The 27,662-nt window shown below is 39.3% G+C and overlaps 1 protein-coding gene across 5 annotated transcripts in view; it reads right to left on the reverse strand.

Annotated features, from left to right (window-relative positions):
- VSTM2A (V-set and transmembrane domain containing 2A) overlaps window positions 1-26,890 on the reverse strand; it is a 73,409-nt gene extending 46,519 nt beyond the window's left edge. For 2 of the 5 annotated variants that reach the window (XM_073332700.2, XM_073332699.2), the window contains exons 1-4: window positions 26,421-26,890; window positions 24,202-24,368; window positions 23,036-23,086; window positions 15,547-15,883 (exon numbers count right to left, since the gene is read on the reverse strand). In XM_073332700.2, coding sequence (XP_073188801.1) covers window positions 15,547-15,883; window positions 23,036-23,086; window positions 24,202-24,368; window positions 26,421-26,499 — 634 coding nt within the window. In that variant the 5' untranslated portion in view covers window positions 26,500-26,890. Of the gene's footprint in view, window positions 1-10,705; window positions 11,750-15,546; window positions 15,884-23,035; window positions 23,087-24,201; window positions 24,369-26,420 lie in introns of those variants that run through there. The other 3 variants (XM_073332701.2, XM_073332697.2, XM_073332698.2) reach the window with 3 other exon arrangements.
- Between the last annotated feature and the right edge of the window lie 772 nt (window positions 26,891-27,662).

Raw genomic sequence — 27,662 nt, forward strand, 5'->3', positions numbered from 1 at the left:
CCTTCAGGATTTGGAATGTCAGGAGAAGTCTCAGATTAATGAGTAAAGTGCAGGTTTGGTGCTCAGAGATCAGGACCAGTACAGTTAAGCATAAACTTTTCAGGTCATCATGTGGTCTCAGTACAGATCACCTGGCTTTCAACACCACATTTGTATATACATTTATAATGTTTTTTTTTTAACTACACTGAATGCCTTGTATTCTTCTGATCATCTAAATCATAAATAGAACTGTGTGAAAATGTGGCTGTTTTGTTTTGCAAAAATTTATGCCGGCATTTTCTTTAGTTCACGGTTTTCAGACTTGGACCCTCCTTCACTCCTATCAGTTTTTCTGTGTGATTTGAGTTTCAAATAAGTCTAAAAGCCAAATCCAGTCAAAATTCTGCATAATTTCCATGTAAAATCAATCCAGGATAATTTAATACTTGCCCTAAGTTCATTCAAACTATTTATGAATCTTAAACCAGATGTATTGAAAGGTTGCCTGAGTATTGTGTTTGTAAAGACTGGTCAAACCAGGAAGGTACATTTAATTTCAGCTTTGATTGTGTATTATTTCACACAGTCCTGAAATGAATAAATTCCTTCTCTGCCCTCATTCTACCCATCTCTGTCCTTGTTCAACTGTGGAAATCTCAACCTTCCTATGTTTTTTTCTTACCAGATATATATAAAAAAAATTCCCATCCTGAATCAGGCCTAAAAGTGAAAAATCATAAAATTTTTCATGAACCAAAATCTGGAAAAAAAATTGGTCCAGGTCAAACAATCATTTTATTTTGAAAATGTCAGTGTCTTTCATTTTGATTTCAACCTTTGTTCGTTTTTTTTTTTAATAATCTATATGTACTGAAATTTCAAGCCAAAAGGTCACTTGGACTTGAAAAAACATGTTTCTATATTTTTTACAATGAAATGTTTTGATATTGTGACAATTTCAAAACTTTCTTCCAATAGTTCTTATGAGTAAGGAGAACTCATCAAACTGACCCTGGTTTGTAAACAGCTTTGGTTTCAACAACAAGGCATTTTCCAATTAAAAAAAAAAAGCATTCTTTATCAAAAAAAATTCCTGACCTGTTCAACTCCTTCTCTCTCTTATGCAACTAAAATGTGCACACATACTATACTTTGAAGAAATTCACCTTAAACTAATCTGAGAATGAATTGTATTTTGGGGAAGGAATTCTTTCTACCCTTAGCCTTCAGTGCCCATTATTAATGTATGTCTGTGAGGAGTTAAAGATTCCAGATCCTTGCCACCAGACTGTAAGATTCTGGTCTGAGCTGGTGGCGGTGCAGGGCTACCTCAGCCTATAGGTGAGCTGTCCCTTCTTAAGGAACCTAGTGACTCGGGGAGCTACACAGACTGTATCATCTATTCCTGAATTTCGGGACTGGAACTGTGACGTGCCATTGCATAAGATGAGCCATGGAATGGAGGAGAATCCTTGAGTGTGCCCCTTCTCTGCACACCTATCATAGAATCACAGAACTGGAAGGGACCTCAGGAGATCATCTAGTCCAGTCCCCTGCACTCATGGCAGGACTAAGTATTATCTAGACCATCCCTGACAGGTGTTTGTCCAATCTGCTCTTAAAAATCCCCAATGATGGAGATTCCACAACTTCCCTAGGCAATTTATTCCAGTGCTTAAACACCCTGACAGTTAGGAAGTTTTTGCTAATGTCCAACCTAAACCTCCCTTGCTGCAATTTAAGCCCATTGCTTCTTGTCCTATCCTCAGAGGTTAAGAAGAACAATTTTTCTCCTTCCTCCTTGTAACAACCTTTTATGTACTTGAAAACTGCTATTATGTCCCAAACAAACCCATTTTTTTTCAATCTTCCCTCACAGGTCATGTTTTCTAGACCTTTAAACATTTTTGTTCCTCTTCTCTGGACTCTCTCCAGTTTGTCCACATCTTTCCTGAAATGTGGTGCCCAGAACTGGACACAATACTCCAGTTGAAGCCTAATCAGCGCAGAGTAGAGCAGAATAATTACTTCTCGTGTTTTGCTTACAATACTCCGGCTAATACATCAGTGTGCCCCTCCTCTGCACACCTATGTAAGGGTCTGTCACTTTCTGACTTTTGGTGTTTTGGAAAAAGGAATAACCAGAGCATTAGTTAAATTATCAGAAAATGTTAAGGGTAGGAACATGACAGGGACTACTCCATAAGAACTCCTCTTAAACCTCTGTGCAAGCTACCTAGACTTAGTCCAAGCCTGTAGGTGTAATCAGGTGCTCTCTGCTCACTTTATCTTTCCTTCTTCTGAATAGTGGGGCAGGTGAATGGGTAGAACTCTGGCTCTGGCTCCACAACTTGCTGGCTAGTACAGCAAAACAGTGCAAACTGGTGGTGGTGTTTGCTGCTGGTGGAGGACAATAACAAATTACTATACACCAACCTTCAAAGCAAAGGGGAAAGCTGGGGAGGGAACTGTGCCTGCATTATGTTTCTGAGTCACGATGCCTTCCTGGGTTGGTGCCACATCTTGCTCAGAGCTGTGTCTAGAATTACAATCTAGCCCAAAATTAGGAGGATTTGAAAACACTTGTAAGGACAAAGACAGAGAGAAAATACAAACATGCACATAAAAGAATAAAATGAGACTCACTTTGCTGAAATGGAAGGAGGAGCAGAATGGTCCAAAACTGGCAAGGAGAAACCTATGTAAGGGGTAATGATGAAAAGGAGCTAGGACTGATTGTGGCTAGAAAATAAGGCATCCATTTATAATCTGCTATGGCTGCAAATAAGGCTAGTGCAATGTTAGGGTTGGTTATAGATGCAAGACATAAAGTTAGTAGACCTCAGTGTGGCACTGCTATGACCGCACATTGAATATTACTTTCAGTTCTGTGGACATCAAAAGGAAATCAGAGAAGACCAACATAATTGACCAAAGGCTTGGAAGGATTGCTGCCTTGGCATTATTTTTGGGTTCTCCCTTGCCCTTAGCCCATGCATGGAGGCCACAATCAATCATGCTGCTTCCTCCTCCACAACATCCTAAAGATGCATCCTTTTCTTTCTACCCCTTCAAGCAAAGCTCTTGTTCATCATTCATTATTTCCCTTCTTGACTATTGCAGTATCCTCCTAACTGGGCTTCCAGTCACACACTTCTCCCTGCCCTCTTCCAGTCCCTGTTTCCAGTCCCTACAAAATACTGTTGTTCAAACAATCTTTCTTGCAGATCAGTTTGACTGTGTCATCCCACAGGCTCTGAATGTGGAGTAATCTTGTAAGTGGTAGAAGCTTCATCACTTGGGACTTGTCAGACTAGACTGGACAAAACCCCAGAAAAGATGCTGGGTGCAATCAAGTATTTGCAGGAAGATGGGCTGGACAATCTAATTGGCTGTTCCGTGTCTAACATATATTATTTTATAATTCACTGTATCCATTCAGCATTGAACCCAAAAATCACTGTTTGGCCTGTTTCATTTTAAAGTGTAAATTGTTTTACACTATATTACTATATACACATATATGACTAGGCAAGATTTTTCCCATAAGCATGACCAGGAGATCTTGACATGAAACTGTTTAATGGAAATTCATTTACCCCATGATATGTGGCATTCATGTGCGTTGCTGCTAATGATATGAACTCACTAGGTTCAGCACTCTGTTTAAATACTTATGAGAAGCTTATCTAAACTTTGTTTTGGTCTGGAAATGAGGCCAGAAATCTTGCAAGGACAGCTTTTTTCCCATGAGAATACTGCTACTTTGCATTTCTATAGCGCCTTCCATTTAAGAATCTCAAAGCAAATATAAAAACATGAAAGACCCCTAGCAATCCTGTGAGAAAGGTAAGTAGTAGTGTACCCACTGTACAAATTGGTACAATGAGACACAGAGAGATTACCAGTGATTTGCCTGAGTTTGTGGAAGAGCAAGGATTAGCGGTCAAGTCAGTATTAGAGACCAAATGTCCTGTACTCTAACAACAAGAATATTTTTCTCTCCCAGGTACTTATAGACTTAAACTGTCTTGGGAAATATTGTGAGGCTAACAGCTTGTCTACATAAACATTTAGTTTGCCGCAAGGTGGGGTGTGAATCAACCCCTAACCCTAACCCTAACCCCGGCACAAGGTAATGGGTTGAGCTCTTTCCAAATTTTGAGCAAAGAATCTATTCAATTCTTGTATAATCTACTAGTCACCACTGTGCTTCAACATGGACATTCCAAGCTATATATTTAGTGTGTTGTCACTCTTTATTTTATCCTTCTCTTCTTGTCTGGATCTTACAACTTTCTTGACCCACTTCAGACTAACCCTTCAGAGTATGAGGTTGTATGTATCAGTAGTTCTCAGTCATGAGTAGGGATGCTCGTACTTCAGCCTTTTATGACCCATATCTGAGTTCCCTTCCCTAATTTAGGGCCTGATTCTGTAATGTTTTCCTCACACTGAATATTCTTTACTCATATGATTATTCCCATTGACTTCAACAGTCTACTTGCATGAGTAAATACTTTTCAGGGAAAGGGTTGAGATATAAGGGGCCTTTCTATACAGGCGTCTGAAATGTCATTGCTGGTTACTCACACTGGATTCAGGGGGAGCGCAAGATCCAGTGTTGGTAAGAATAGGCACAGCAGGTTGCAGGCTCTGGTAGTCCAGCTAAAACCCAAACAGTAAATTGGTACTTACTCCTAATATTTGGAAAACATTGGCAGCATGTTCTGGGAATACTCATATTTGATTCCTTGTGCACTGAACAGTGTTCTTCTTTACTTCCCCACTGGGAACAGTGGTCTTAAAATATCTTTGACATTTTTTAAAATGCATGATACACAAAGGAATAAACCATTGCTTTAATGCTGCTCGCTTACCAATGCCCTAGAATTTGTTTGAACTGACATTTTTAATTGTTGACAGCTGTATGGCTGATCAGCTTCTCAAACTTTATCTTAACTAAGCATGGCTGTCACACCTTCTTATTCCTTAAACCCAAACCCAAAATAACAATACAGCTTCTGGCTGGTTAATAGACTTTCAAATTATCCACAAAAATGTGAGTCACATTTCAAAACTTAATTGCACCAGTCCCATTCTCCTACATACCACTCATCCATTCCTCAAAAAAAAATAATTATTAAATATATATATATATATATATATATATATATATATATATATATATATATATATATATATATATATATATATATATATATCTCCTAACTAGGATTGGCCCTAATACTATCTCACAAGTGTTCCAGAAGCACTTCTATAAAAAGAACGTCTGCAAAAATAAGCTTGTGTGTGTCACAGACACTGAAGAATTGTTGCTCATTACAGAGAAATCTCTGTGCTACATATCACCTTTTGCACCCACCTGGCAATGTTCAGCCTCATCTTTTAGATGTGGTTAGCCTGATTGTCCCCTCATTTGCACTGGTGTAAATTGGAAGTAACTCCATGAAAATCCACTAAGTCGTATTGGTGTCAAAATCGAGTGATGGGAGAATCAGGCCTAGAGTGTTTCTCTCAATGTTTTAATTTCATCGTCCCACAAATTCTAAATCACTGAGCTTCTCAACCATTCCCTTTACATCTATTTTTTACCTTTTCCCCCAGGGCAGTGAGGGTAGGGGTGGTTAGAACATGGGCAGGCCTTTGCTAGTATTTTATGTGGTAAACACCTAGCACATAGCATGGTCACCCACATATATTTTTGTATATATTTCAAGAAATAAATAAATGTGTGAGCTCTTATTTCAGCAGATGAAGATTCAGGCAAATAGAGTACTATAATATTTAAGACCTGGTATAAATCAACATTGCTCCATTTAAGGTAATGGGCCTACATCAGCTGAGAATCAGGCCCTTAATGATTTAGTGACAACCTACTGCCTCTTCCTCAGTTCTTATTTTTTTGCTTCTCTCCAACAAATCTTATCATTTTAACATTTTGTTCGGTGGCACGGGGAATTGGAGGAGGGGGAATACAGTAGATCTATTGCAGTGTTCAGCAGTGTATTTCGTTTTTCGTTGTGTCAATGGGCACTGCTCTTCTGCAGGCATTAGTTCACTGGGCAGTTTCCCCAGTGACACTGTGTGTGGAAGCAACAATAGCAGCCAAGGTAATAACAGCATTAGCATCAGAAGAAACAGCAGCAACAAAATGTTTTCCTAACTGTGTTTTGGTCACTGTTGCAGAGCATGTAGAGTCTGTATGAGTAGTATCTACAATACAGTCTGTGGCCATTATCTTTCACTTTTATATTTTAACTCTTTTCATTATGTTAGACAGCTTTGTTCCAGGCAAGTAGTATTTACCGATAGGTGGGGGTCAAACTTCAATGAGATGTATCTCACACATAAACTCTCTCTCTCTCTCTCTCTCTAGCAAATTGCAATAACAAAGTGTGTCATACACAGTTTGTGAATGAAATGGTCAAATGAAAAAGGGAAAACACCCAACATCCTGTCCATGGTGCGGAGAGAGATCCTGATATGTTCTTCAAATGACATCCAACTTTCTAAACAACCAACCAGGATTAATTATTTTTATTATAGCTACTACTCACACCCAGAGGAGGGTATCTGATGTTAGCATTGCTGTGCCTTGTGAATTATTTAGTCCAATGAAAAATCTCAGAGAATGACTAATTACTAAGAGTGCAGTGTTTTAGAGCAGACCAGGGCTAAGCTTTTAGAGTGAATCGTGTAGGAAAGATTCCATCCGGGGGAAAAAAATTAATCCTGAAATAATTCCAAATAGCTGTGTGCTTTTGTCTTTCTTTCTCTTCTTTCAGTTCCCAGCCAGCTTGTTATGCCTCCCCACCTAATATGAACTGGTAAAAGCCAGGACTCTCCACTCTCACCCCCATGGCCCTGTGTAACATTAAAATACATTTACAGGGGCTTACTTCTCTGTTAACATAAGCAGATGCAACTCTATTGACTTCAGTAGTGTTTTATCCATTTAAGCCAACAGAGAATTTGGCCCATTCATTTTACATTGTAACCGTTGTGAAGGGAGTGGGTTTTTCTATCAGAGAAAGGAAGTTCCCTGTTTCACATCCAAAACCAGGCAAAAATGCTGTGTATTTGTCAGGTAACAAATGGGATGGTTTCTGAAGCAAGGAAACCCCATCTGTTTTCTAAGAGCGTTCTCTCACATGCTCTGCCATTTCCAATGTCCCGGTGCAATACACCAGACTAAGCAGCAATGAGAAGTAATTTGGATGAACAGACAAACAAAACTGCATGACCTATGTGTATTCTTCCCACTGGTTAATTAGCAGTTGTACCAGACATGTGGAACTGAATTATTTGCTCTATGCTCCCTCTGCTAAGAAGATTTCTCAGAGGCTCCCCCATGAAATTTATCATGTTTGGCTCTGGATGCGAGGCAACCCATAGAGGTTAAAGCACTTTTAAATGACTAAAAATTAAGTGATACGCTTAAGAACGTACATGGCAATATCTATAGGTAGTTAGGTAGATGGATCACTAAATGTGGTATGTACATATATAGGATAGATCTAAATATAGGTGTGTGTTGGTAAATAGTATTGTAGTCACAGAAAGGGTGAGATGAATTTCTGAGCATGGGAAGGTATTTCAAAATGAACATTTCCATTTTCAGCTCTATTATGACCCCAACATACTACCTTTAGGGGAGCTGACTTTAGGGGAGGCAACTACTCAGCACTCAGCCCACAGAACAAAGCAACTAATATTACTCTCCACGCTTGCCTCAGAAAAGTAATCCTCTTATATGACTCAACCCTGTAAGGTGCTGAGCGCTTTGGCCCACATCCAGCATGTGCTTAACTTTAAAGCATGTGAATACGCTCATTGACTTCAGTGAGACTATTCAGGTGCTTAAAGTTAAACATGTGCTTATGTGTTTAATGGGATCTGGTCACGGTGCTCACCACCTGTCAGGACTGAGCCATGTAATTACTAGAACATTTAGAAAATTAGATGAATTCTTGGCTCACTGAAGTTAACGGGAGTATTGTCATTGACCTTAATAGGACTAGGATTGCCCCCAGGGTGCCCAAAGCCTGGAATAGGCATATATACAAAATAAATTAAACTGGGTTTTTCAAAGAACCCTAAGGAAGTTAGCAACTTAACTCCTTTCCTTTCCTTTCAAAATCCCAGCCTAACAAAGTCTTGTCATCAAAATTTACTTTAAGGTAGAACTTGGAACAAAAATAATCTCACCCCAGATACAGCTTTATAATACAATGTATAGACACTTCTATCAATTTTTTAATTACTATCTACCATTCTGCTTTGCTTTAGTCAAAATGAATGGTATACAGTCATTTAAATCAGGTATAATAAAATGTGATGGGCTGGTCATATAGCGAGGCTCACTGACAATCAATGGACTGCAGCTGTCACTGAGTGGTACCCAGGGGAACTGAAATGACCACTCAGCTAACCTCCATAGAGATAGGAAGATTTTATTGTGAAAAGGCATGGCCAGACATGGGGAAGGAAGGCCAAGATAAGAGAAGAATGGAAGACGTGTTGTAATCATCTCAATCTATATGAGTGCTGAAGGTGATCAAGGTATACCATTCAAGTAGAAAAATATGATTCCCTGGACCACACTTTATTTAATAGAAAAGAGTGTGTAGAAGTGTTTGGAGTCTGTTACATCACTCCTTGATTGAGAGAGGTGTTTATTCTCCTCTGTTGCTCATTCTTGTTTTCTCATATCATTTTTGCTCCTTGCATCACAAGTGAGAACAATGGGAGCTGAAGGCATTTAGCACTTTGCAGACTGAGGTTCACATTTACTGAGTATCAACTAATAATTTCACAGTTTATTTTGTTATTTGAGACTAACTAAAAATAATTGTTGTTATCAGAAAAGGTGAATATGCAAGTCCTTTTAAGTAAAAAAAATATTAAAGATTATGGTATGTAAAGATATCTAATTGTAATAGATAGTAGATAGCCTATTAGCTACACATTGTCTTATTGATGGAATTATTAAATAGATCTAGAAAAGATTAAAGAAAACAAAATCAATGGTGCTCTTTATTATTTTTAAAAAAAGAAAAGGAGTACTTGTGGCACCTTAGAGACTAACCAATTTATTTGAGCATAAGCTTTTGTGAGCTACAGCTCCGATGAAGTGAGCTGTAGCTCACGAAAGCTTATGCTCAAATAAATTGGTTAGTCTCTAAGGTGCCACAAGTACTCCTTTTCTTTTTTGTGAATACAGAGTAACGGGCTGCTACTCTGAAACTTTTTATTATTTTAAACCCCAAATACTTATGATCCTGATTTTCTTCAGTGCTGAGCACCCAAAGATATGTTGACTTCAGCTGGCATTGTGGATGCTCAACACTTCCAAAAATCATCCCCAAAGGGGTTCCCAGTGACACCAGTGAGAATTTTGCCGGTGACCTCAGTGAAAGCTGCAGGCTTTTTGTAGGCTGACTATATATAATATAGTCTATAATATATAGACAGAAAGTCTATATAATATAATATAGTCAATAATATATAGTCAGAAAGAAAAAAAATGTTGGTGAATATTCTATAACACTACAATCTGGACATAAAAGTATGTCTTGCATTCAAAGCTGGTAGATTCGGAACTACGGACTAAATAGACCCAAATGGCGGGGAGAGGGGGGAGCACATCCATTTACCAGAATCAATAGATTCCAATAATGTTATAATTTCCTCCCTTTGTTCTCCTACCTGGTACTGAAGTTTGCTGTGGGTCTTCCTGATTCAAGGAATTCAGTTGGTGCTACAAGATGCAAAGACCCATCTTCCCCTGCTTGCTCCCTCCCAGGTTACATACTGAACCCCGAGCCATCAAAGGAGTTCCTCCTCAGATATCTCTTTTCTAAGATGGTAGAAGGGTTACTAAGATGTAGCCAGTTCTGTGTTTGAGTTAGTGAATCCTGAGAAGCACACAGGTTTCCTAGGAATCTGAGAAATCTGAATTTAAGCAGTCAGAATTTGGGCCTGAAATGATTTTTTATCTGTAGCTGTGGCCTCTTTGTGATCTGTCAGCCCAGACTCAATGAGAAAAAACAGATTTTTGTTTGTGCACAAAAATTTGAACAGAAGCACAAAAATTTGAACAGAAGACATTTTTTGCACGCACGGCCTGTCAAAAATTAGAGGGAATGTTGCATAGGACCAAATTAATTTCACAGTTTGCCCCTAGAAAATTATGCCATTACCTATAGTTACAAGACCTTGTGATATATGAAATGTGTAGTATTACCTTTGGCATATGATACACTCTTATGAATTATGCAGAGAAAATGTCTATCACTCCACCTACATAAGAATTTTTCTGAATATATGCATATTAGGCTGTCATATTAGTCAGACTGCTGTTATGCCGTGATGGCAAACTTCATTTGCAGCAGCCCAGGCATATGAAATCAAAGGGTCAAGCTATGACAGCTCTGACTTTTGCTTCCCTTTTTGTTTTTATTTTAAAATAGAATTTAATACTTCTTCAGTGTATTTTTTTTTTTTGTGGAATACATGTTTTTTGTTCTTTCTGGTGCACACTCTCTCTGTCTATTCTGTATCTGTTTCTATAACTAGAATACTTTACAAGTATATATAGCATTTTTATTTAAACATTTCACAGTGATTTGTGAACTTTTATGAATTAAGATTCACAACATCCTGTGAGGTAAATAACGGATATACAAGAGCCACAGAGATATATAAAAGCCCATAAACTATACATACAGAATAAGCCATCAAAAAGTTATCATTTGCCAACCATTCCTATACAGTTCCCTCACAGTTACCACAAATATTCTTTCTCCTGAGTATAGTGGGAAATTATGGTAACCTCGGGTACTTTAAAATGGTAATAGCTGGCAAATGTTTTTTTTTACGTTAATGACTGCCCTTGGGTTGAGAAATTATTCTCTAGTGGTACTTTTTAGATCTCTATTGCCAACTGAAAACTGACACTTAAAAGAATGTTGGGTGAACATGAGCAGTGAAAGAGTTCAACAGAGTGATGCCTACCTTTCAAATATAAATTGTGCAGCGAAAACATCATACAATCAGAAGGAACTGATCTTGCCTACCTCATAGCTATACCCTGCAAAATATATAGATTTAAAATTTCCTAAATCCCAAGTCTCTTTCCTGTAATTATAGGACCCAGATTTTTTGCAATGTGCTGATCAATGCAATGAGAAAATTTAATGTTGGTCATAAGGTAATACAACCCCAACTCTAATACTGGACTAAATTCTGACACCGTTACACACACTGCGTGAAACCTTATTCTGCAAGCAGTCCCACTGATGTCAAGGTACTACTCAACAAAAGTAAAGATATCCCAGTCTACCCCATTGTATGAAATATAATCACAAACATTTGAATTATGCAGGTATATTTTAATTTTTAACAATGTTTCCATTCCCTAGGATTGGTTCCTTCACTGCATAAAATTGAATGAAACACGAAAATGTCAGTCTCCTGCTAGTTTCTGTATTTGAGCACTATGTTGAAATATGGGAAAAGAGATTAATTTTCTTTTGAATCACATAAGGAAATTAGGGCAGACACATGTTGATTAATTACATTAGTAAGAAAGATCATACACAATGTGCCTGCCTATAACTACTATCTCTGTTCTGCCATTCTGATGTCCCAAAATTGGATGCTTCTTCTTCCTCAGTTGGAATCACTAGACATGTGGGCCAAATTCTCCGCTGCCTGGTACCTTCTGTAGGCATTTACACTTCTGTAAAATGAATTCAAAGTGGGTCTAAAATATCACCAAATCAGATTGAAAGTAAAAATTAATTCCCCAGTCTTCTCAATATGAGGAAAATCAATGTTGAGCCTCAAAAGTTAAACTATTGGTGCAGACTCCACTGTCAGTTACATTATGGCATTTGACTGTTGATTAGGTGAAATCAACATACAATATATTGAGTCAAAATCAGTACTAGTGAAAGTCAATTTTCCTCAGTAGGTGAATTTGGCTTTGTGAATGGAGCATGAAACTTTGCTTCATCAGAAACCACACATGAATGTAAGAGATTAAATTACTAATACTTTATTATTAGGACTGTCTGTACTTGGCCTACAATAAATATCATTTTGAGAAAATGTTGAAGCATGAAGATAAGCATATGTCTTGCCCTCTCAGAGCTATGACTGAATGTTATTTTGATTTTGGAATGCCCGTAACAATCAATGAGAGCTTTGCATCCAGATCACTCGCAGGACACAGCCCTTACAGGGCAAAATGTTGGATAAATTATTGAATTAGTGAATCTTTTATACCTGTAATGCTACCAGAATAGTTTAATGGACTACCTGCTGTGTCCAAATTCTGGTCAAGGTGCTTAAGTATGTGTCTACCTTTAAGCTTCTAACTAGTCCCATTGACTTAAGTAGAATTACTCACAGATATTACTGTTCGAGGATTTCAGGTTCTGATTTGAAGGAAATTCTGTGATTTTGAAATTAGTTTTGTTTTGAATGAAAACAAAGGATTTCTAAAATTCCTGTGACATGAAATTTACAGGAAAAAAATGTAATCATGTCAAGAAGGTTGAGGGGAGATATGATTGCTCTCTATAAATATATCAGAGGGATAAATACCGGAGAGGGAGAGGAATTATTTAAGCTCAGTACCAATGTGGACACAAGAACACATGGATATAAACTGGTCATTGGGAAGTTTAGAGTTGAAATTAGATGAAGGTTTCTAACCATCAGAGGAGTGAAGTTTTGGAATAGCCTTCCAAGGGAAGCAGTGGGGGCAAAAGATCTATCTGGCTTTAAGATTAAACTCGATAAATTTATGGAGGAGATGGTATGATGGGATAACGTGATTTTGGTAATTAATTGATCTTTAAATATTCATGGTAAATAGGCCTAATGGCCTGTGATGGGATGTTAGATGGGGTGGGATCTGAGTTACCTAGGAAAGAATTTTCTGTAGTATCTGGCTGGTGAATCTTGCCCATATGCTCAGGGTTTAGCTGATTGCCATATCTGGGGTCGGGAAGGAATTTTCCTCCAGGGCAGATTGGAAGAGGCCCTGGAGGTTTTTCGCCTTCCTCTGTAGCATGGGGCACGGGTCACTTGCTGGAGGATTCTCTGCTCCTTGAAGTCCTTAAACCACGATTTGAGGACTTCAATAGCTCAGACATAGGTGAGAGGTTTTTCGCAGGAGTGGGTGGGTGAGATTCTGTGGCCTGTGTTGTGCAGGAGGTTGGACTAGATGATCATAATGGTCCCTTCTGACCTTAGTATCTATGAAAACACTTTGTTTCAATAAAATTGAAACATTGCATTTCAATTTTGACATTTTTAGATTACATATATATATATATACACACACACATACATATTTACAATATAAATGAAAATAAATTTCCAAACAAAAGGTCATTTTGACATGAAAAATCAAAACATTCCATTCCAAAAATGTCACAGTGGAATGTATTGATTTATCAAAATACCCACCCCCCCCTTTTTATTTCCCAAAAGGGAATTTCTTTGGAAATCAACACATTTCCATAGGAAGTTTCTGTTTCAATTAAATGACATTTTCTGATGGCAAAACATTCAATTGGAAAATTTTTGAGCAGCTCTTTTTACATGCTTAAAGTTAGGCACATGCTTAAGTGCCTTGCTCAACTGCATTCTCTTTTGGTAAATTGGAAGTAACCCAGAGAATCATAGGAATGTAGGACTGAAAGGGACCTCAATAGTTCATCTAGTCCGGTACCTTGCAAAGAGGCAGGAGTAAGTATTACTAAGAACCATCCCTAACAGGTGTTTGTCTAACATGTTCTTAGAAACCTCCAGTGATAGAGATTCCACAAACTGCCTAGGTAATTTGTTCCAGTGTTAACTACTCCTACACTTAGGAAATGTTTCCTAATGTCTAATCTAAATCCCCTTTGCTGCAATTTAAGCCCATTACTTCTTGTCCTGTACTCAGTGGTTAAAAAAGAACAATTTATCACCGTCCTATTTATAACAAACTGTTACATACTTAAAACTGTTATGTCCCTTCTCGGTCTTCTCTTTTCCAGACTAAACAAATCCTATTTTTCATCTTTCTTCATAAGTCATGTTTTCTAGGCTTTTAATTGTTTTCTTACTCTTCTCTGGACTTTCTCCAGTGTTTCCACATCTTTCCCAAAGTGTGATGCCCAGAATTAGACACAGTACTTCATCTGAGGCTTTATCAGTGCTGAATATAGAGGAAAAATTACTTCTGGTGTCTTGCTTACAACACTGCCACTAATATATCCCAGAATTATGTTCACCTTTTTTTAAAAAATTTTTGACTCATATTTAGTTTGTGATTCACTATACCCCACAGATCCTTTTCTGCAGTACTCCTTCCTAGGCAGTCATTTCCCATTTTGTGTTTGGGCAATTAATTATTCCTTCCTAAGTGTTGTGCATTGCATTTGTCCTTATTGAGTTTCATCCTATTAATTTCAGACAATTTCTCTAGTTTGGCAAGGTCATTTTTAATTCTAGTCCTGTCATCCAAAGCACTTGCAACCCCTCCCGTCTTGGCATTATCTGCAAACTTTATAAGTGTACTCTCTATGCTATTATCAAAATTGTTTATGGAGATATTGAATAGAACCAGACCCAGAACAGATCCCTGTGGGACCCCACTCAATATATCCTTCCAGCTTGACTGTGAACCATTGATAACTATTCTCTAAGAATGTTTTTTCCAACCAGTAGTACATCAATGTGTTGTAGGTTTGTGTAGGCTATATTTCCCTAGTTAGTTTAAGAAAAGGTCATGTGAGATAATATCAGAAGCTTTAACTTGCACAGCTGACTTTTCAAAACTTTTTTTTGGTTATTTTGCATTTCCAAAGAGCTTGTATTGATCATTTGTGTGTTCTATTTCTTCATTTCCTCACTCTCACCATCACTATCATGTAACAGTGGAGAGTCACACTGTATGTGTAATTGTAGCATTCACCATTGTATATTAGATGGCAAACACTCACTCCAGTGTAGGTTATTCATAGCTTCCATATAAAACAGAGGTTTATTTCTGTGTGACAGAAAATGAGGCATTACCATTTTAGTGTCTTCAGTCTGACAACTGACAAATGGCAAATGCATATTCTCTGTGCAACCATTCCTAAAGCATACACAGTGCAACATTTTCAACAGCATTTATGTGACTTAGGAGTCTAAGTCCCATTTTCAGAAATAAGATAGGCACTAGGGCCCAAATCCTCAAACATCCGTAGGCACCTAACTCCCACAGATTTCAATGGAAGTTAGGTGTTAAATATGTTTGAGGATCTGGGTTTAGACGCCTAAGTCCCATTGACTTCCAATGAGATTAAGGCTCCTAAGCCTCTTACACATTTTTGAAAATGTTTCCCATAATATTTAGTTTTAATTACTTATTCTTAGCATATATATGTATATATTGGGCACCAACCTTTCCCTATCACAGTGATCCCGTCTGGGTTAACCTCATATTGCACGCTGGTTAGCAAGACATTGAAATGCTCAAAATGCTTATCATACCTGATTGTGGACTCTGTTTTGGGATTTTAGCTGCTGCTTCGGGGCTGGTGGTAGAGCGCAGACGCTGATTGGAAGAGTTATGGACGCTACTGGGAACAGCTGCTGAGATGTTCTTGCGAGGTTTCATATCTTGCAGCCACATTGGGGATGCTTCAAAGGCCTGCATTCGCCGAGAGTGGCTGTTAGCATTGACTTTGAGAAATGCCTGAGCCTTGTATTCCTGAAGGTCTCCATAGTTGGCATCTGTCACCCTGCACTCATACAAGCCTTCATCCTTTTTCCTCACTTTTGAAATCTGCAGCTTGTGGGAGATGTCATTCCCTTGTACTTTCACTGTCTGCAAATTTTCCAGGAACAAAAAATATCAGACATTACCATTCTCATATTCTTTCTCTATGAAGAATACACTGACATACAGAATGCAGCTATCCTAAGAGGATGTCTGCAGTTAGACACCTGGGGCTGGCCTGTGACAGCTGATTTGGGCTTACAGGACTCATACTGCAGGCCTGTTTAATTGCAGCATAAACTTCTGGGCTCAGGCTGGAGACCAGGCTCTAGGACCTGCAAGGTGGAAGGGTCCCAGGGCTCAGGTTGCAGCCTGAGCCTGGAAGTCTACACTTCAATTAAACAGCCCTGAAACCCAAGCCCTGAGACCCTGAATCAACTGGCAGAGGCCAGCTGGAAGTGTCTAACTGCCATATAACATACCCTAAAAGACCATGGGCCAAACCAATGTGGTGTAATTTTTCTTATTTCAGTGAAGTTACACCAAAGATGAATTTTGCTTTCTGTAGGCATGTGGACAACTGGTGACTTAATTCCAAATCTGCTTAGATGGTATGCTCTGAAATGTTAATTGTCCTCAGACAAACAACCCAGTCTCCCATGCTCTTTAATTAATTCTTTCAGATCATGAGCATTCTTAATGAGCTTTCTTGCATGAAGCTGCTGATAGTGTATTTCTTTGGTTAAACCTTTCCAATTAGATAACTTTGTTGAATCATTGAGATTTTGAACCACTGCATTAACAGCCTTATTTAAGATGTTTGCCAATGTTTACATTTCTTTAACACTTTATTAGGCTATCTTGTAGTCTTCCTTGTTTTAAAAAGTACCACTTGACATTAAATGTGTCTCCTTCAGGTTTGTGCAAGGCTTTGTGAATTCATTTGTTAACAGTAATGATGAGGCATCTGGTGACATGTAGCCAGTTTTCCCCCCTTTTATTTATAGAAGCATGTGCTTATTAAAATATTGTGACAGTGAATTGACAATAGAAAATTGCTCATACTCTATGTTATGTTGTGAGGCATCAGCTAATACCAAGGCACGCAATGTAACCTTTGCTATCCTAAGGCAGCATAATGCATTTTTCACCTTGTGTAATTAATTTAAAAGCACAAATTATTTATTTTTGAAGACATAACAAGACATTGTAATTTACTCATAAGTGAAAGTTACCAAGAAACACTAGCAAAAGTAGCAGATTTTTTCCCCCTGTACGCTTCTTTCCATATAGTAATTTATATTTAAGTGTATATTACTTTATATCTGTGATTCCAGAACACTTTTTCATTTATGGATTACCCTAACAGGAAGCCAGTTTGAGGGTTCATCATCATTGAAAGCTATGAGTTTTAGGGAGTGCCCTTAATTCTGCTGCCTATATCCGTTATATAAATTCAGGTGCAAATGTAGCTTCATTTCATGTAAATACAGAAGATTAAAGGCAATATGCAGTAGAGAAACATTCGGATAATGAAGATGTGACCGATCTTGGAAAAGGAAAAGTATTACACTGCAATCAGGTATGTGTTATTTATGATTATGCAACATAATGTTCCTGACAGCTTGACATATCATAGTTCCCATTTTGGCAAAGCCCTTATCCAGTCTGCTATGTAACTTGTGGATACATGTCAGCAGCAAGAAATGTGATAGACTTTTAAGCATACAATGTTATTGTTCCCAGCTCTGCATATGAATTATTTTATATGGCAAACTCTACTCGCGGCATAAATTAAATGTTTCAAGCATTAAATGTAATCATTGTAATCATTGTAATAATGTAATCAACATTAAATCTACAGAAAGTGCTGGATAGTTAAACTTAATCAGTAATAATATAATACCTATACTGATCCAGTTATCAAAAAAACAATAAAAGAGAAATGGAAAGGGCAGTCAGCATGTAAACCGTCTCTGTGGGCCAAATTCTGCCTTTATGAATCCCCGTGCAACATCAACAAAGTCAATGGTGTTGCAGAGAAGTAACTGAGTGCAGAATTTGTTTTCTCTTTAGCCATTTCTAAATTTTAAAATGCAAAGAGAGCATGCTTAATTATATAGTGTTCCTCTTCCAAATTATATATTCATAGATTCTAAGCCCAGAAGGGGCCACTGTGATCACATAGTCCGACCTCATGTATAACACAAGCCATAGAACTTCTCCAAAATAATTCCTATAGCAGATCTTTTAGTAAAACATCCAATCTTAATTTTAAAATTACCGGTGATGGAGAATCTACCATGACTCTTGGTAATATGCTCTAATGGTTAATTACTTTCACCATTAAAAATGTACACCTTATTCCAGTTTGAATGTGTCTACCTTCAACTTCTGACTATTGGATTGCGTTATACCTTTCACTGCTAGATTGAAGAGCCCATTATTAAATATGTGTTCCCCATACATGTACTTATAGACTCAAAGGTACTGGAACTAGGGATGCTGGGGATGCCTGGCTTGAAGTGGTTTCTATTATATACAGAGTTTACAGTTTGGTTCAATGGCTCTCAGCACCCCCACTATAAAAATTGTTCCAGCACACCTGTATAGACTGTAATCAAGTCACCCTTTAATACTCTCTTTGTTAAACTAGACAGATTGAGCTCCTTGCATCTATCACTATAAGGCATGTTTTCTAATGCCTTAATCATTCTTGTTACTTTTCTCTGAACCCTCTCCAATTTATCAACATCCTTTTTGAATTATGGGCACCAAAACTGGAGAAAGGATTCCAGCACCAGTTTCAGCAGTGCCAAATACAGAGCTAAAATAACCTCTGAATTCCTACTCAAGATTCCCCTGTGTATACATCCCAGGATCACATTAGCTCTTTTGGTCACTGTGTCACACTGGCAGCTCGTGTTCTACTGATTATCCACCACGACCCCACATCTTTTTCAGAGTCACTGCTTCCCAGGATAGAGTTCCCCATCCTGTATGTATGGCCTGCATTCTGTGTTCCCAGTTGTATATGTTTACATTTAGCCATATTACAATGCATATTGTTTGCTTGTGCCCAGTTTAACACATGATCTAGATCATTCTGAAAAAGAGACCTGTTCTCTTCATTATTTATCATTCCCATAGTTTTAGTGTCATCTGCAAACTTTATCAGTGATGATGTTATGTTTTCTTCTAGGTCATTGATAAAGACATTATATAGCATAGAGTCAAGAAGCAATCTCTGTGGGGCCGCACTGGAAACAGACCCACTCATTACAGTTCCTTTTTGAAAACTATCAGTTAGGTAGTTTTTAAATACATTTAATGTGTGCTGTGTTCATTTTATATTCTAGGTTTTTTTTTATCAAATGTTTCGTGGTACCAAGTCGAACACCTTACAAACATTTATGTATTTTATATCAACACTATTACCTTTGTCAACAAAACTTGTAATCTCACACAAACATAAAAAAAAAGATATCCAGGTAGACAGGTTCTATTTTCCATAAATTCATGTCAATTTGTATTAATTACTTCACCCTCCTTTAGTTCTTCATTAATCAAGACCCTTAACAGCCACTCCATTAGCTTTCCAGTGATCGATGTCAGGATGAGAGGCCTATAATTACCCAGTTCATCCTATTTACCCTTTCTAAAAATTGGCCCAACATCAGCTTTCTTCTAGTCTTCTGGAACTTCCCTGGTTCTCCAAGACTTATTGAAAATCAACATTAGCAGACCAGTGAGCTCCTCAGTCAGCCCTTTTAAAATTATTGGATGCAAGTTATCTGGATCTGCTGATTTTAAAATGTCTAACTTAGTAGCTTCTATTAAATATCCTTCAGAGATACTAGTGGAATGGAAAAAGTATTGTCATCACCATATGATGAGACTGAATCATCTGTTTTTCCCCAAATACAGAAGAGAAATATTTATTGAACAATTGCATCATTATTGGTAATTCTAGCATTTCCGTCCAGTAATGGAACAGCACTATTGTCAGGATTCTTTTTATTCCTAATACATCGAAAAAACTCCTTATTGTTTTTAACTCTGCAGGCCATAGATTTCACCTAATGTCCCTTGGCTTCCCCCTTACCAATTTTCTTCAATTCCTAACTTCTGATTTATATTCTTGACTATCAACTTCTCCTTTCTTCCATTTGTTATATTTTGTTTCTTTTATTTGTTATAGTTGTCTTCATTTCCCATTAAAAGAGGTAGGGGTTTTGTTGTTTTGTTTTTAACCACCACATTCTTTTCAGTTGTGGGATTGTGGCTTTTGACGCATCTAGTTAGGTGTTCTTAAATTATTCCCAATTATCATCACATTTTTCTGATTAAATTCTTTCTCCCAGATGATTTGTTTCATAATTGTTTTCAGTTTTGTGAAACTGGCTATATTAAAGCACAATATATATATAAAAGTTAATGGTAGCTTAAGTACAAGTCATCATGACTTGATCACATTTAAAATGTGCAAGAAGAATTACGTTCAGACCATCAAATAAATAAATAAATATTTTAGTTCTGTGATCAGTTCCTCTTTATCTGTTAGGTAAAGGTCTAATATATAATTTCCCTATATTGGCTGATTTAGGACATTGTCATCTATAATGTTTAGAAATTCCAGTGATGGCTTATGCTGGAGTTCTCATGCTGCCAGTCACTCAAATTGAAGTCCCCCATGATCAACTTTTTTTCCTACGTATTATTGATAGGTGCATAAGGAGATGGTTGTCCTGTTGCATAATGTAAATTAGTAGTCTGTAGCAGACAACAGCTCATGTCCCACATTGTGCTTTATCTGTTAGGACATTGATCACCAGAAATGGTGAGATTCAGCATTGTTAAAAACCCAGCCCCTACATGTTACTGTCTCTTGATAAGGATTTATCAAATACAGTTCGCCGTTTATTCTCCATTTGGTATGGATACATTCCATTAAAGCTAATAGGAATTCTATTCAGGCATCCAAGAAAAAGTAGTCTTCTTTTATAGTCAGTAGATTTAGAATGCCAAAGTAATGTAGACAACATTTTTATTACAAATATAAAATATCTATTACACAAGCCTATGAATATATTGGGCTGTATAATAGAATGGCCAGGCTTTAATTATTGACACACATAATAAGAGACAAGTATAATGTGAAAGGCCTGAACTGTAACAAAGATGAGCCAGATCCTGTAGTTCTTATTCAGTCAACATTTCTATGGACTTTGGTGGGAGTTTTGAATGAGTATGTTCTGAGTAATTAATGATTTTATTGGTAATGGTTGTATTTCTATTGCAATAGTGCACAAAGGCCCAAATCAGGGGTCCATCAATCCTCGCCGGAACATATCGTCCATTCCATGAAGGGTTTACAGGGTAAAGTGACAAGCAACATAGGAAATGTGAGTCTCCTTCCTTAGAGGTTTTTAAGGTCAGGCTTGACAAAGCCCTGGCTGGGATGATTTAACTGGGAATTGGTCCTGCTTCGAGCAGGGGGTTAGACTAGACGACCTTCTGGGGTCCCTTCCAACCCTGATATTCTATGATTCTATGATTCTATGAGTGAGGGGGCTGTGGTCAAAATACGTACAGTGTTTGATATAATGTATATACATTAAAATGTCACTTCAACTATAGCCAACTGTCCTTCAACCTACCATTAATTAGTTGGCTAATTACATGTAGGCACCAGAGAAGAAGGGAGTGAAGGCTTTAACATACACGATTATCTTATATTGCTGATTAATGTGGTTGTTGCTGATTTAGGGCCAGATTGTGCCTGTGTCGGGCTGCACTGCCCCGTGAGAGTTCAAGATGGATTCTGTCTGAGAGGCAAAATCCCTTTGGAGATCATGTGAGATGTGTACACTGCAGTATTTGTTAAGAATGAACAATGGTCCCATCTCCTTAAATCTCTGGGGCATTGGAAGGGAGAAGTCCCTCAGCTCCTCTGAGTGCAGGGACAGCAAAAGAGGGGAAAAGCTCCTCTGCCCTCCCCTCCCTGCTATCAGGTCCGGTAGCAGGGAGGGGAGGGCACAAAATTGTGTAAAAACTTTAATCTCCAAATGGGAGATAGAGTCCAATCCTGCAGGCTTGGCACAGAGAGAGCACACCCAATAAAATCAATAGAGGTATTGCCACAGGAAGAACTGCATCCTGACTCTTCTCAGGTCAGTTGCCCTCTCAGCAGCATCAATGTCTGTTCTCTGCCAGCTTTAACTAATTTCTGAAATCACCCATTTAAATAGCTATATGTTCAGCTGAAGGGATATGCCATTTCTGGGCAAACTTTCAGCATTTATTCCTCATTTAGAATTCTGGGACTGCTTCAAGCTCTCCAGGGGTCAATCCCACAGGAGGGGTTAATTGGGGGTGGGATTCTGTGCCAGGTGAGAATAACCTTGTGGAGTTGCTCCATTTGCAAAGTGGAAGAGGGCATAGTGGGCTTTTCTCCTGTTGAATAAGCCAGAGGGTGCACCCATCAATTTAATGGATCCCCAGATGGCCAGGGCCAGCCAAAGGAAATCCATGTACTTCTGTCAGCCCTGCATCCCCTCCATCTTGTCCTGTCACCATGACTCCAATGGAACTGTGGTAACAGGGCTCCCCCAGCACCATCATAAAAGGAGGAGAGGGGGAGCGATCTTGCCGCCAAGAGGAGACTCCAAAGCAGAGCTTGTACAGTCCCAGGATTTCTGGGAGGAGGGGGGTGATTTGCATGGCACTGGTACAGGGACCTCCAGCCTTCACCACTACCCAAAGTGTGCCTAAACCACTGCCCACCTTCAGCATGCTCCGTTCCCCCCTGGCAGATCCCAGCCCCATGGAGAGCCCTCTGCAGGGTCTTGGAAAGTAGGTCTGGGGTGAGGTGAAAAGGGGAGCAGTGCTCAGGAGGAAACTGATCCAGCTTTCCTTGCAGGATGAAGAATATTTGGGGCAAGCATGCCCTGGACCTTATTTTGCTTTTGTTGAGGAAATCTGTACCAATGTAGTTTAATGAACCCATTGGGGCTGTATTGTTTCTGTGATAATGTGTACAGGGCTAGGAAAGCCTCTCTTTCTGAGTCTCTCTCATCCTGTAAACCAGCCTGGGGGGGGGGGTGAGGGGGGAGGAACAGAGAAACTAAAGTAAGCTCCATGACTGTGATTAGTTGGTTCCCCACAGGCTTTTGGGTGCATGTTAAATTAATGGCAAATGTAAAGTAATGAACTATGTAGGAATGCTCTCTCTCTATTTTTTCCCCCTCAAATACTTACGCTTATCTTTGTTCCGTCATTGTCCAAGTCTCTCTCTGGTAAGAGCTCCACCTATTGGGAAAGGATGACAGTTGTAAGGAGCTGTTGCCGTGCAGTGCTGGGCTACTGGCCCTTGTGCAAAATAATCACTAAAGCGAAGCAGATTGTATCAGCCAGCCTTTCCCCGAGAACACTTGCATGCCAAGTGTGCCACCTATAGGCAGAACCACATTGGGAGAGTTGAACAGACTGAATTTAGCTTCAATTCTATGCAAGTGCTATTGCGGCAGCCAGCATTATGGGATTGTGGCACACTGAAAAAAACACTATTGAAAACGAGGACAGATACGTAGCGTCTTCTCGTCAGACTAAACTGTCACTCTCCATCCTATTACGATCAGGCTTCAGGACGGATTCTTAATATAAAACTCGTGTGGACTGCATAGGAGGATTAAAATGTTAGAGACAATTAATTGTTTTCCAGTCCAATCTCAGTGAAAATGTTCAAGGCAAAGGGAGAGCTCCCTCTCCCCTTTCTTTACAAAAGTAAAGACTGAGCCCAATGGATGCTTGTGTGGTTGTCCTGAAATCCTAAACTGATTCCTATTAGAAGGATGTTTAATCTTTTTCATTGTAACTATCAACCAGAAACAACGCAAGGGGGGGAAAAAACGAGGTTCTCCCCAGAAAACAGACCTCGACGCTGGACTTGGAAGGCTACAATTATGGTTTGTTTGTTTGTTTGTTTGTTTGTTTGTTTGTTTTGAAGGTGTGCATCCCCAATAACAGCATCCCCCCACCCCCCGCTGAATTAGACTTACAAATGCGAGTGCCCCAATGGCTAAAAAGGGATTGTTGTAGTATCTTGACCTTGGGGAAATACAGTCCTGCAAGCAGCAACTCTATTAACATATGCGTTGTTTGAAGAGAGAATCAGGCTTGAGAAATCCATGTCGCTTTCCTAAAATGTGAAGCTGAGCTAGGGGAGTGGCAGGCACCGAAGATCCCATCCCCTGGGGTGGGCATTTCTCCCTGCAGCCTGCTGGGTTAGTTCATGAGTAGCACATTAAGCCTTAGGCGAAATCCACTTCCCTCCCTCCCCCCCCCCCCCCCGCCACTTTTGGCGTGCTTGGGTGGATTCCCCGCTTGGAGGGGGAGGGGGAAGCCCAGTGGAGGCGCATCTGTACCTGGGTGCCCGTCACCTCGCCTCCAGCCTCCTGCTCCTCGGCTGCTCGCAGAAACCACCACTGGATCTCGAGGTACACGGAGGCTGAGCCGCTCTGGAAAGCGCACGACATCTCCACGTTCTGCCCTTCAGTGGCTGTGACATTTCGGGGGAACTCGGTGAATTTTGCTGCAAAACAAACGCAAACAGCTTATTGGGATCTCCTGCTGCTTCTTCTCTCCTCTTCCCACTCTCCCCACCCCCCATTTTCGTCTGTTTTTTTTTTTTTTTTTTTTTTTTTTCCATGTTCTCTTTCTCGCTACCTTTTCCCATCCCGGTTTCCTTGTCCATTTGCTCATTGCCTCATTTAGTCTCCCTTTCTATGTATCGTTCCCATTTCTCTGTTCCACATCTTTTCTCACTCCCTTTCCCCATCTCTTTTCTCCTTCTCTCTCACCCCTCCCCCATTTTCCTTCCATCCCCGCTTTGTCTCACACATTTATATATTTTCCCCAATCCGCACAACTCCCGCTCTTGTACTCAAGTCCGGCTAATGGGAAAGCTAAGTACCCCCTCTGATAGCTCCCCTGGGTTAAGAAAGTTACATATAATTAGATTCAAAATCCCTGGGTGGGATGCAGTACTTCACCAAACACACTGAGGGATTTCAGTGAAAGACAATTTGGAAAATCAGCACCCCTCATGTATTGCATTTGCTAGGTGAGTGTATACCTTGTGAATGATTAAACACTATGGGGTTAACTGAAATAGATATTCAGAATGTGTAATGTGCTAAGAGGTGGGTTATGATCACTCATCAAAATGCACGTTTCAAACACATTAACTGAGTCACGTATTCTTTTATGATAATTCATGCTCGCACAATGAAACGAATAAACAGTGATTCTTATCATTCTTCATCCTAGCAGACTCACTTTCCAAAGCGAACAAACATCCCACCTCTTTAAATATGACTACTCCCATCTTACAACACCATTCTACGGTTGAGCAAAATTCCTACAAATGCACACAGTGCAAGACACCAATGTTTCTTAAAAGTCACCATCGAGCCTCCCGATATTTTCCTTGGGCTCGTGTGTAGGTCATTTAAAAATTGAGCAAACTTCATGCTAAATCTTGTAGACGCCACCCTGGCCAGAGAAAGAAAAATATATAAATAAACCTTCTGGTTCAAATCTAAGAAACACTGGACAGGCACAGACCCATTGCTCAAAGAATTCAAGAGTCAGTTATCCAGTCCCAGCTGTGTGTTGTTATAGGCTGACAAAGCTTAGAAGGAAATATTTGCAGTGATCCCCCTTATCCCTAATGCGTCCAAGCTCGTTATTTGAAGTTTATTTGTGGGGTGGTTTGGGAATATACTGAACCACCTTTTGCTTTCTAAACACTTGTACTATGAAATAGAGGCATAATAAAGCTGCTATTTCTTTTATTTTGCAGTGCCTCCCCCCCGCCCCCCGACATTATTTTTAGTCAGTGCTAGCTATTCAGCTAGTTAACGGGCAAAGGGACTCTTCATTCTGCATGCACAGGGATGGAAAGAAGTTCTCCTCCCTGGTCAGTGCTAAACAAAAACATATCAAGACGGGAGTTGCGTGTGCAGAAATGATGCAGCGTTCAGCGGGCAGCCTGAGACGCTCTGTCCTAGGTGCTGAAATGATCACTGCAGCCCTCAAAGTCCCAAGCAACTGGATTCTGCAGAGCTGGGGCTGCTTGGAATGCGAGACGCCCTTTTCAGTGGGGTCTTCAAAGAAGTCGATCTTTTTGAGGTCTATACATAGTCACTAAAGGGAAACAAAGGGCTGAGACTGAGGAACACGGAAAAGAGTGGAAAGGGAGCCAGATCCTATATAGATTTCAATATTTAATGGATGCACACGATTTAGCCATCTTATATTATGTGTGCATGTAATAGTTATGTATGTCTGGGTGGCTATTCGCCGTAAGCATATATAGACACACAGCCCAAGCACGCGTATGTATGCATTCATTACAAATATACACACAGCATTTTCGTCTGTTTCTCATTTTTCCTCCTTGCAATGTAGTATAAGCAGTCGGTTTAATTCTCACGAGGGGTAAACTTCTCCCCTCTTTTGCTGCTTGTTTGTCATTTCTAAGGCTTGAAATCTATATTTCCCTCTGCATCTTTTTGGAAGCCCTGCTTCGGATTTTAGGGAGTACACACACGCACACACATTTGACAAAGCGCGATCTTACCTTGGGTAGAAAGTCCTTGTTGAATATACAAAACGGAAAAGAAAACGCATCCAACATAAGCCAGAAAGATCCCCATCATTCCAAAGCGAAGCAAAAGTCACATCAGGGTAACAAAAAGCAAAGGTGCCCTCAAAGAAAGGAATCACACACGCGCGCACACACACAAATTTACAAAAAGGCTCTCAGCTGTAGCCCTGGCTGCGACACTGCGAGCATTCTGCTACTCAGTGGAATCTTTTCTTTGGGAAGAGAAGGTATTGCAATACACTGAGGGTTCAGATCAGCTGGCTCGGGCGCTGTGATGCTTGAAGTCCAGACCCAGACTAAAAAAAAAAAAAAAAAGAATCGTTGAAAAGTGGGTATCAGCTGCCTTCTCTGCCTTTTTTTTTTTTTTTCCCCAGCTACCTGGCAGCTCCGTCCAACGTCAGCTCCAGCTGCTCAGGATTGCGTGATGATGACTGCCCTCCCTAAACGCTGATCCGGCTTAGGAAGTGGGGAGTTTGGAAAAGGGGAGGGGAAGAAGGGAGAGGAGCCTCCCGTGCTTGCATTGCTTCAACTTTTCCCTCTAATGGCTGCGATGATGCCTTTAACCCTTCACGCCTTCTGGGTTCTCTATACCTTTCTACCTGCTGTTACTTGGGCTGGGTAACATGCTGGATGAAAGCCGATTTTTGCGTATGATTGTGGAACCCAGGAGCCTTTATTGTACTGATACAATCTCCAGTCTGGCATCGGTCAAAGACCAAGAGGGCAATGCAGTGGTTTGTTTTTTAGTGGGTCTCTCTCTCTCTCTCTCTCTCTCTCTCTCTCTCTCTCTAATGTAGCTTACGGGAAAACAGTTAAATATTATGAGTATGCTGTTGAACTTCTTGTTCACTGCCCCAAATAACTATGATCACCTAATCTTTTTATTTCAAAATGTTGATCAGCTTTTTTTTTCCAAAATAAATTAACAGGATTTAAAAATAATCAGTTTATCATAGGATACAAGTATTTATATAAGATGTTAGGATATGTATGGGGAAATACCTATACACACTTATACATGCGTATGTGTGATTTGCCCAGAAAAAAAAATCATCAGACTTTGACACTTTGATAGTCTATTGATGTGCCATAGTTAAATTTATGTATCTATAGTACAGAGAAATTTTTATCTACATAAAGAATGTTTCCTTCCGGACTGTATTCATTGCACATTCCTTGTATCGACTGGGATTCATAGGACTATGATACCATATT

This window comes from Lepidochelys kempii, chromosome 2 (assembly GCF_965140285.1).
Source record: "Lepidochelys kempii isolate rLepKem1 chromosome 2, rLepKem1.hap1, whole genome shotgun sequence".
Lineage (NCBI taxonomy): Eukaryota > Metazoa > Chordata > Testudines > Cheloniidae > Lepidochelys > Lepidochelys kempii.